The 12271-nt window shown below is 38.8% G+C and overlaps 1 protein-coding gene across 10 annotated transcripts in view; it reads right to left on the bottom strand.

Annotated features, from left to right (window-relative positions):
• Robo1 (roundabout guidance receptor 1) overlaps positions 1–12271 on the bottom strand; it is a 740168-nt gene that overhangs the window by 104136 nt on the left and 623761 nt on the right. For all 10 annotated transcript variants that reach the window (XM_029544262.1, XM_029544266.1, XM_029544260.1 and 7 more), the window contains 3 exons: positions 6378–6498; positions 5899–6037; positions 4510–4637 (listed from right to left, as the gene is read on the bottom strand). In XM_029544262.1, the coding sequence (XP_029400122.1) occupies positions 4510–4637; positions 5899–6037; positions 6378–6498 (388 nt within the window). The remainder of the gene's footprint in view (positions 1–4509; positions 4638–5898; positions 6038–6377; positions 6499–12271) is intronic.

Genomic DNA, 12271 nt, shown 5'->3' with positions numbered 1-12271 from the left:
ATAAGGAGCATAATTAATAAAACATAACAAATGTTATTTTCCCATTGGTCAAATTAACATTGAGCCTTGAGTCACATTCTGACAGCAAAATTCAGTGGCGTCTACAACTGGATATGCAAGGTAAAGGAACTGAGATTTTCTGGACTCTTGATATTTATGGATGAACTGTTTCTAGAGGCAGGGCAGAAGAATGCATTGCAGACTTCAACTTCCTTATGCCTCCAATCTTTATTGTGACCTTCGTTACCCAGAAAGATAGGGACATTTGTATTAAATAATTTTATATTTTGATTTAGCACAAAGTGTATTTTGGCTTTAGTGTCCTGCTGCTCCAGAACTACCATTGCAGTGGACCTCAGGTGGTGTGGCTGCCAGGGCAGAGTGACAAGCTCTGAACATTGTGACCTCAGCAGGCCATGCAAATCTGAAGTGGTCATGAATATTAAGAGGTTTTAGAAGCTATTTATTCATGAATAATATTACTAGCCTTTGAATTGTACAGAAAGACTCTAGTATTACAGAAAAATGGATGCCAGGGCTGAGGAGTTTAAGATTTGCAAAGCGATCGACCAGATCATTTAACAGAATCAGAGTTGATATCAAACACCTCCTGCGTATTGCTCCATAATAATACAACACTGCGTAAAAGTATAATGCCTTTTAACAGGTCGTGTGCCCAATAGTCTTAATATCCATTAATCCACTTAGTTTCTGTTTCATAAAACCTTATCATAATTTTAGCCCATGGTTTTAATGATTGTAACACAATCTTTGCTACAATTTTTGTGACATAAATTTTTAACATCTGAAAAGTCCAGAATTAAAAAGAATCCTTTAAAAAAAAGAATCCTTTGCAGGATCAATATTATTTGTGTCAATCCACAGAATATTTCCTTATTCTTTTTAACTTCTCTGTAGACAAATAATACAGAGACAAATTTCTCTGCTCCAGAGAGGAGCTGCCAAATCAGGTCCAGCCTGAGTGTCTGATTATTTATGTCTCATCTGAAATTTTCCTGTTTCCTCACTTTCTTAGTCTGTCTTACTTTATAAACTTAAAATATTCAACGTGATGTTATTTAAATATGCAGCTAGTACAATGATTACTGCTTTATTGGCTTCCCAACACAGACCACAGACAGAATGAATCATGCATCTGAGCCCCTCCAGCTCTGACCCAATTCAGTTGGCTATTGGCAGTTAGGATCAAGCCATCAGGCACTTCTTGGGTTTTCCTCATGTGTCTGCTCTTTTGCCGCTCAAGCAGAGGTTAAAATGTAGATTCATATTTCAGTTTCAATAAGTATTCATTAAAACACAGCGGCGAATATCTAAGCAGAAAAGTCAAGGAAGGGCTGGGGGCTGGATTTAGTTTTATAGGAGATCAACTGCCTAAGAAGAAAAATGCATGAAGATAGTTCCCAGGCCGCCCCCACTCACTCACTCACTCACTCACTCACTCACTCACTCACTCACTCACTCACAGGCACATATACACAAGCAGACACATGCAACACCCATATACAAATACACACACACACACACACACACACCACAAATATACACAAACACCACAAACAAAATACACATACAACATGTACACACAGCAAACACAACACACTCATAGCTACTACACAGAGACACACAAACCATATACAGGCACGTGCCCTCACAATGCACACACCAGAAAAATGCAGATACACACACAGATCATACTAGTACACATATGTAGACACTATACACACAGAACAGATAAAATACATAAACACTCATAACACATACATACATACATACGTAGCCCACATACAACATATGCATACAATAAATGAGACACACATACCACAACAAACACATGTGTACACACCACACCCAAACATATACCACACATGCACTAGCACGTACACACTCACAAATGAAGAAAAGGGAATAAGGACAGAAGGGGGAAGGGAAGGAGGGAGAAAAGAAGGGAAAACCCACAGAAGAGTCCTTGACTCAAGAAAGGACTATGAGAGTATGTTTTATAGATACTGTCTCAAGCAGGGCAGAACTGGGTATAGGGTGTAACTCTCTGCTAAATGAGGTACTTGGCTCATTCACCAACACCACAAAAACTAAAAAGTAAAAAGAAAAAAAAGCTTCAGAAAAGAAAGCAGAGAAAAATAATTCTGAAATCAGGGTTCCTTTTAAGATTGGAATTAATTTTCTTTGCATTAGGGGTGAAAAAACAAGACACTACCTTTATTTAAAGTAATTTTTTTAACTAATAATTTTAATATGCTGAAGCTTTCCTATCTGAATCCCATGAAAGAAACACTCACAGGGTGGCTAAATGGCTAAGGGCATAGAAGATGGCTTTCAAGTGCAAACCCACTCCAATATTCCCTCTTAAAAGGAACCACATAGAACTACAAATTACACTGCTAACTTTGCTATAACTGCTTCCTGCTACCAAACAGATTCAGTTTTGATTAGGTTCCAGTTTAGTCATCAATATCTACTCCAGTCTTCACAAAGGACGAAAAAAAATATATGAAAACTCCAGCTCTCTGGTTTCCTTTGACTTCTTCCTAGTTCTCTCTCTGAATCAGAGCTGCCTCTTTTCAGTACTGTCTACTGTTCCAATATGTGAAGGTGACTTCCACAGCGATGCTAATGTCCGTGTTTAATATAGAACGAAGCAATACAGCCTCTGTTACTCACGGATTCGCCCCACCCCCCCCACTATACACACACACAACTTCATAGAAAACCGAATACATTTGAAATGAGAATGTCTGAATTTAGCAAGTGGCTCTGGAGCCAATCATTTATAACCAATTTCCATTGAAACCAATTCAGGCTTAGGAGCAAGAATTCCATATGGAAAACTTAAGGCTGGCTTAGCCGTAGAACTGAGTTTAAAATTGCAGGAAGAAACCATATTTTGGTTTCAGTGCCCACTGTACATGACACAGAACTACTTGTTTATATTAGCAATAGTCTAGCAGGGTAGAAGGCTCTGGATCAGGGCTTGAAGTGAGACTTATTTAACTGACTGCGACAGCCAGCCAGTTTTCCTGTCACAGAGGCCTGGAGACAGACACACCTTTTCATGCTTTGTATTCATCATGGCCATGGTCGCTGCCTCTGGTGGGCTTTTGAACTTGGATTTGACATCTCTTGAATTTATGCTTGCTCTAAATGTGAGTGTTGTTTGCTTCACACAGCATTTGCCCAAGTAAGAATTTCAGTCTTAACTTAGCTTAAGAAGTGTTGGAAGCCTTAGAAATTCAGTGTTCGTTTTTGACTATTTTTTTTATTTCTTCTTTTGTTTTTCTGAGGTTGAGCTAAACCCCCCGAAATGGGACATAATAGCTTTTGAGACACAAAAGAAATATTTTTTCTCTTCTTTTTTTAATGTGAAAAGCCCACATGCTGTTTTGTGGACATCAACTGGAGTGCAACTCTCTCAAAAGCCACCTTTTTCTTCTTAATAGCTTTAGAAAAGACAGCATTCAGAAAAGATGACAGCCCGAGGTGTTGCTAATGGTAGCCCCATAAACAACCAAAATGGTTTATGGTCCCTGTTTACTATATATACTTGTCAAAATAGGGAATCCTTTACAGCAATTATATATATATATATATATATATATATATATATATATATATATATATAGAGAGAGAGAGAGAGAGAGAGAGAGAGAGAGAGAGAGAGAGAGGTCACTGCCTCTCAAATTCCACAATAAAGGATTTCTCACTAGAAGAAACAAAGAAAGTTCTCAGATGAGAAACAATGAAATATAATTATTGTAACATCATGGAAGCAAAAGGATGCCGAAGGACACAGAGGATGTCTGAACTCTGAACACAAGGGTGAGTATACATCTGGAAACATCTGCAAACATCAGCTTCATGACATTGCCTACTTTCAGGACACCTCTGCCATTGAACATTCGATCCACTGTAGCAAGTCAACTCGGGAAGAAATCTCCATCAAAATTAGCCAAGGAGAAATGAACTTTATTCAGCCGAGGTGTGAGCAGCACCTGTTTTGTCATTGGCATTGTGTGAGGAGAAGGCCCAAGCAAGCATATTGCATTCTGGGGCCAGAGAATTCACCTGGTACTCTTCAGTTTACACAAGCCTGGTCTGAAACATGATCTGAAGTAATGCACATCTTATTTTCTGTCTACAACAAAGATTTCATGGGAACGACTGCCATTTAATTAAGAGTTTTCAAGGACATTATATTTCAAGACACAGAATAAATCATAGTGGCATGACCATGATTCTGAGCATTTTATTTAATTTCTTCCAACAAGTATATAAATATAGACAATACTTCATTTAGATATTTGACATAAAATATTTAGAGCAATAAAGGCTATATTCATAAAAACTAATAATAGTGTACTCCATAAGCATCCAAGTTGTATTTCTCATGATTAAACACACACACACACACACACACACACACACATACACACTCACACACACACAGATACAGGACCCCTCTCCGTTGTCTACCTTGAACTGTCAATGTGGCTGATGCTTCAGCTTTCCCAACCATATTTTCTGCCACACAAGTGTATGATCCCATGTCGCCAGCAGTCACCTTCCGAATTTTCAAAGTATGATCATCTCGGATTTCATATCTGTTGACATAACAAAAGAAAACAAAGGCACACGGTTTGCTTCTTGGAAAAATCACAGCATTATAAGTATGAACCTATGCTGTATCTAGGCTTCAAGTCATAAGCAGGCATCCCTCTACATAATCAGAAACAAGGTGTAGACAAATTAATTGAGTTTCTAAAACAGCACTTAGTTTCCATAAGCTACTGGGATCAAATTAAAGTTAAAAGGCACAGGACCATTGAGGAATTCTAAAATTCAAAGGTTTTCTACATTCTGACCTTATAAAGTCCAACAACAAGTTTAGGATCCTGCAGGTATTATTTTATAGATGTGGAACCTGAGGCTACTTGGATTTGCTTTTCAAGTATTAAGTGGTAGTGTGGAAAACTGGAGGCAAATATGTCATCTAATGTATCGGCTTACTTCAGTTTTTCTCTATTCAGTAGCTTTAGCTTCATTTATCTGCTAGGAAACTAAGTCTCTCCTGTTAAAACCACAGCAATAGTGTGGCCTCTTACCCTAATGAAGCAACATCTATTGTTTTAACAGACCAAGTTTGTTCCTGGATACTATACCTATCTATCCTAGCCCTTGTGGCTTAGCCATGTCCTGCGATGTGAGCTGGAATTCTTTATTGCTATCCATCCTAGCCCTGTGGCTTAGCCGTGCCCTGCGATGTGAGCTGGACTTCTTTATTGCATGAATCCGCTCATCCTTTAGCCCTGGAAGCTCTAGTCTGGTATCACAGGATGCTTCACACACACGTTGTACATGAGCTAAACTTTCCCACCACATCTCTGTCCATACTGCAATCAGAGAGAAAACTAGGAAAGGGGATAGCATTTGTAATGTAAATGAAGAAAATATCTAATAAAATAAAAAAAATAAAAAATGAATTAAAATAAATAAATAAATAAATGGATAAATAAAATTGATATGATAAATCCAAGTTTCATTTCACATACTCGGTTTCCCATACCAGTATACTACAGAGTACTGTTGTTTGTTAGTTTTTTGTTGTTGTTCGGTTTTGATTTTTTTCTGTTCTGATCACCAGAACTGGGGCTTATAGGGGCAGTCCAGGACTGAGAATATTATATCACTTATAACTAGGCCTGGAAAAGATTATAATTCAAAGGATGGGTTGTTGAACAGTTTGACTGAGAGCAGTGATCTGTAAAGATCAGAAGTGAGGACCATGTCACTGACTAAAGCATGCACTGCCTGACTCAAAACAGAAATTTCAAAGGGATCCATCGCTGAAGCTCCCATCTGTACCTGGATTTGGGCAGCTCTCCGTCGTCTTTCCTCCATCGAACCGTAGGCACGGGGTCTCCTCGGGCCTCACATTTAAATTCTGCACTGTCATCCACAGTCACTGCCAAATTACTGGGTCTCTTCACAAAGGATGGTCTCTCTAGAAGATGAATGAAGGGAAAATCCCTTAGGATGTTGAGTAAGGACCGACTTCCATTTGTCCCACACAGCTGCCCACTCCTACAGACCCCTCACTGTTTCATATGCGCACTAATTTCATAACTTTGGCTTTTTTTCCCCTTCAAGCTGCTTTACGGTTCCTTCTCATGCCTTCTCCTTCCTCCACATACTGGATTATGGGTATTTTTTTCTCCCTTATGTAAAAGGTTATTTATATACTTTGATTAAATATGACTTTTCTCCTTTGTATAAAGATACAAAAGAATAATGATGAGCATGTTCTACAGGAGGTAGATGATGTTAGATAGAAAGACACTTACCTAAAACAGTTAGCTCTGCAACTTCGCTCTCCCGTTCCCCCACCATATTGGTGCCAACGCAAACATACTTGCCAGCATCGCTTTTACGGGTGTAAGTGATCATGAGCTTTCCCCCTCGTATCTACAAAACAAAACAAAAAAGCCCCCAAACAATTGACATGGATATTATGAAAATGTCTTTAACTGTATACCACTTCTTAAAGTTAAATTAAGGTCATATAAGCAATTTAAACACACTTATAAGGTTCACTGAAATAGAACCATTTATTAAAAGTCTCCCATCCACCCATCTTCCAATCACAACAAAACCAAAACCAAAACAAACAAACAAACAAACTCATGGCCGGATGGTTTCAGTGGGTAATCCTACCAGATGCTCAAAGGGTAGTTAATACCAATACTCTTCTACTTATTTCATAAAATGGATAACCCAGAAAGACAAATATGAATGGTTACAGTTATATGTGGAGCATAGCTGCCCAGCCAATAATAAGCTACAAATGTAGAACAACAGAGGTAAGTTAGTGGTTAGGTGGTGGCAGCGGGCAGATAGACCTCCCTAGGAAAGTGAAATAGAACAGGAAGTTATGGAAGGCTGGGGGAGGAGACTGGAATGGGAGGATCAAACCTGTAGGGGGCTGGGAGAGGGGGTACAAGGGATAGACTATGGAAGAGACAGCTAAAATTTAGGGCTATGTTAAGGGTAAGATGGAAATCTAGTACAGTAGATGCTTCTTAAAATATATACATACATGAAGATGACCTAAATGAAATCACCAAATAATGGGGAGACAGAGCCCCAACTAGATATCTCTTATCACCAAATGAAACTTCCAGTACTGGGAATGCATTACATCTAAATGAGATGTTGGACCAAGGGTTCCCATAGGAATCCGTAGAAAACCCAGGCAGTTGCTAAGACTCTAGGTTGCTTTTCACAAAACTAACTGCAAGGTTCATTGCTGAGGACAACACCTACACAACTCATTGAATTTTAATAAATTGAGCTGGCCTCTAAATAGAGCCCTCACACCTATGTTCTAGCGTCTTTGGTTCAGTAAGGTATTCTATATGCTGCCAAAGGAGCAATGTAAACACTAATGCAGCCACACACTCTTGGTGCCCTGCCTATGATGGTGACCTGTCTACAAGTCAAGCTAGTGCAACATTGGCTCAAAGTTCATGGGAGTGCCTGACACATATACATACCTATGCAGTCACACGACTTTACAAAAATAAAAAGGAGGATCATGTCAACCATGAAAGTGCAACCTCCATTTTCACCTAAATGAGGGTGAGTTTTTGCATTTTAACTGTTGAACACACTGTACACAGATATTCACTCTCAACTGGATTACATGAATTACATTCACTGACTGACAGACATTACAATTTTTTTCTGCTTCCCTTTTAAAAACAGCCCCCAAATGATCATCCTTGTAGTATAGCCCAAACAAACAAACAAACCAAAACCACAACTGAAACAAACAACAGAAAGAACAGTAGAACCAACATTAGTTTGTGATGACTCATAGTTCATAAAGCTAACCACTTTGTGTTCTGTCGGTTATCGTGTGCATATCTGTGTATATGCATATAGTTAGCACGCTCTTTACCATCGCTTTGCTATGGAAATGATAAGGGTAAATATTATAATACTATGACTTCTCAAGAAAGGGACCAGAGGTACAGGCAAGTACAATCCTTCTTCTGCCTGGTTCAACGATGCCAGACATAGTATGTTTTAATTATGCTATTAAAATCAGGTCATCTTGAGTGTGAGCTATGAAAAGAATGAATGTAAAGGAGCCTCGAATTCCTCTTGAGAGCCCTAGAACCTGCCCCAGTGTCTAAGGAAAAGGAACGATTTTGTGAGATGAAAGGGACTTGATGAGAGAGCAAGTTCGAACAGGCAGCGTCTGTCTCTTTGGTCTGGTGAGGGACAGTAAACATATAATCTGCAACCCATTATCATCATTACTGTTAAATAAACTTGTATTTAATAAACAAGTTCTTGTTGAGAACTAGTAGGATATCATAAACTGTCTATCCTCCCGAGGAGATATACTGCCCCTCTTATTGCATGCTCATGTTGAAGTACTCACATAAGCCAGCCTAAAACTGCAGAGAAAGTATTCATTTTAACCAAAAGAACTAGCCCCGTCCCCTAGCTAAATGGAAGGATTTGCAGTGTGCTCTGTATGAGATGAACTTCGGTCACAGTGGACAACATGTGGGGACCTTCCTCTTAAGCCCAAGAGTCTAACTTTAAATGACCTTGCATATTCAGCAAAGGAGTTCATCTTAGAAGACATAACAGAAACAATATTAGATTAATGTAGCAGGACTAAAAAAAAAAAAAAAGAGGAAACCCACAAATGCCTTCAGCATTCCTTTTGATCAGAAAGTCAATAAGTCACTGTGCTTATCTACAACAAATAGAAGGCTTAGGAGATAATTTGAAAACACAGTCAAATATGGAGGAGAACAAAAACTAAAGGCTGATGACATATAAGAAATTTCCAAACACGGAGATTTATTTCTTCAGTTTTCATGTCGTATAGTATTTATTTACTTTTCCAATTTTTAAATACTTGGGAATGTAGGATCTTAAATCAACTTGGTTTTGTACACATGGGGCATCAATTAACATTATGTATTACAGCCTGATGTTATTCTATTTTGAAAGATTACATACAAATGGAGAAGGAGGGGAATTTAACTAACAAGAATTACAGAGGAGCTGCTGGGAGAGTCTCAGCCATGGAATAATTCCAACTGTGAGAGAATGGCAGGGAACAATAGCTGAGGAGAAACAGGAGAAAACTAGAGGATTTTAAAGAGTTTCTAGCACACCTCGATTTTTTTACAATTCCAACACAGTAATTCGTTAATCCTGGTACAGAGTTTTTGATTTAATTAATCAGGAGACCTACTTTGTTGTCTTATATTGACGTTTCAGTATTAAATACAAATAGCTAGACAAACTGTTCTTATTACATATATATATATATATATATATATATATATATATATATATAGAGAGAGAGAGAGAGAGAGAGAGATGAATAGATTCTTTACATACTTTCAAAAAACAAAACAATCAAATTAGAGATGAGTTATTCTTAGCCTTTCTATGTTGCTATCAATTCCCCCCAAATGAGGATTTGTGGTGGGAACCATCACTCTGTTACCTCACTGGCTTGAAGCAGCATCTCCAGATCACTTCCTTGCCAGAAACAGCAGCAAGGAGTCCTGTCACAGGCAACCAGCAGACAGGCCAGAGACAGTGAGAATACACACTCACTCCCCACCTCAAAGGTTTACTCATTTCAAACTGTTAATGCTGCAGAAACTAAGAAGGTTGGCCCTAAAGTCCTAGTCACGAACAAAGGATAAATCCCAGTTTAAAACAAGAATAGGAAATAGGACACAAAATGAGCTAATCCCCCAACTATTTATTTCACTTTAAAAACAAAATGGAGATTTTTTTTTTCCAGACAGCTATAAATACCCACCAATCCCCATCAACAAAGCCCTATTGGTACAACTATATAAAAAAATGCCTCTTTCGGGGGGTTTTATTCTGTTTTGCTTTGCTTTTGAGATAGGGTCTTACGATGTAGCCCTGGCCTGGAATTCACTACATAGACCAGACTGACCTGGAACTCATAGACCTGTGCTTCCCAAGTCTCTTCAAGTGTACCTTGGCAACAGGGCAAGAAAGGCTAAAGTCCTCAGAATAGACCACATGTAGATGAAACTGTTCTTAGGTGTACAGACAAAAATTCTTAACAAGGGGCAAGTAACGAAGCTGGATAATCCGAGTCAAAACGTATGGAGGATGGGTGATAGCCTTCTATCTCCACAAGGTATGTTGATTTGATAGTATGGCACTGGCTATACCTAAATGGGGATACATGAAAGTCACAATTCTCTATGACCGCAGGTAGGAAAGATACTATGGTGTGTCGTTCTCAAAAGAAAGGGAGATGCATCACCCCAGTACTTTCTCCTTGATCAAATCAACACACTGGATTTCAAGAACTCACTACGGTTATCTGTCTGTATTTTGTGTTGTCATATAAAAGCCCTGGAAGTGTGTGCCGACTTCTTACATGGAAAGCCACGGTGCCCCTTCAATACTTTTCTAAAAATGACATTTCCTCTCTTTCTAAACAGAGGGGGGAAATAGGTCTCACACCCACAAAACACAAGAAATGTGAAGAAAAAAAAAAGCGTCTCCATTTAAAACAAGCTCAGAAAATGTTTCTTGGCAGGTCTCTCTGTACAGCTGGATTTGACAGCCCAATTGTAAACCTATCAAAAACTAGTTTGTATAATGAACAGACACAATGTTAAACAGTGAACTGCAGCCTAGAGACTTCAATTAACATAATCCCGGGGAGGGGTGCAGCAGAATTTGCTAAGCTTTCAGACAATGTGCTAGTATCCTGTCTCTGTCAAAAAAAACCAAGGCCGGGGTCTTACTTCCTCCCGACCATGTGCCTTACCAACCCACAGCAGCAACCACATTAGATACCCACATTTCCATAAGCCCTAGACAGTACTCTGGGGGAGGAGGGAAGCTCAGCTATGTACATAGTTAATGAAATCAAAGCAAGAAGAGGGGTCCGGGTGGGCCCTGTGCTCCTTTCCAGGAAGGAAACAGAGTCAGGAGAGAAGGGGTTAATATTTTAAAACCTCAACTATCTTTAAACTTGAAATTTTTCTTTGGAATAGCCTCCAATTTTATGATGTTTCAGCGATATTAAGGTAAGAAAACCCTCCATGTGGCTGATACATATTATTTTAATACACAAGGAGTTCTCCCTAAGGGAGACTGTTTTTCTTGGGGGGAGGTGGGGTCCTCTCCAAGCACTTAAAGGTTTCTGTGGAGCAGGAGGCCATGTCTTTGCCTAACTCCTTTGTCTTCCTGGAACTGTCTCTATGGAAGGACAGTCCGCCCAAATCAAAGGCAACGGTTTTAATGCCTATAGGGAAAAAAAATAAACAATCGCAGTAAGTATTTTTATTTCCAGTACATAGGGGCAAGAAATGATAATTATCTCTACATACAAAGGAGGAGCATGCCTCTAAGAAAGGGAGGGAGGAAGGGAGAGAAGGAGGGAGGGAGGGAGGGAGGGAGGGAAGGAATAAAGTAAGATTGTTGGTCTGCCTATTCTATCAGTAGACAGCTCACCCCACAGTCAGTTTTCCCAATCAGAAATGAAGATGAACTCAACATGAACTTGCTCCGTGCCTTCTTTTTCTACCCTAAAGCAAGTCGGATGATTTGCAGTGTCTGTTACACAGGGTTTTTTTTTTCCCCCTCCACCATCACCTCCTCAACATTCTCCCTGTACCCCTGGGTTAGCTTACTAAGCCAACTGGGGCTAATTAACTAGTTTGGCTACACAAAATCTTTTCTGCATTTAATTACATTAACTTAATGTGACTTGAATTCAACAGACCAAAAAACGAAACCACTAATTATATTAAGGGCTTCAAAGTTGATTTCAAATTGCTAACCAGCACACTGTCCTATAATTTATTCCATTTCCTTTAATAGATTTTTTTCATATTCAAAAACTTGTATCCTTTGCACATACCATCGAAGAAATAAATTTGAACAATAGACTAGGATGCTGATTTTTGCTAACAGGAGGATATTTTAAATAGTACATATAAGACACAAATACCCTCAAACCATTGAAAAATTATACAGCGCGTCACATTCATTGATTTTGAAAACACCAAAAGAGTGGAAATACTCAGTGAGTAGCAAGATCCCAGTGAGTGTAATTAACATTAACTCTAAGATATACCTAGGCTTGGAAGTAAAAACTTGATTTTTTTCTCGTAGAATTAATTTTTAAATATATTGCAAAGTA

The sequence above is a fragment of the Mus pahari genome, chromosome 12 (assembly GCF_900095145.1).
Source record: "Mus pahari chromosome 12, PAHARI_EIJ_v1.1, whole genome shotgun sequence".
Taxonomy (NCBI): domain Eukaryota; kingdom Metazoa; phylum Chordata; class Mammalia; order Rodentia; family Muridae; genus Mus; species Mus pahari.
This window is presented reverse-complemented; position numbering and strand designations above follow the sequence as displayed.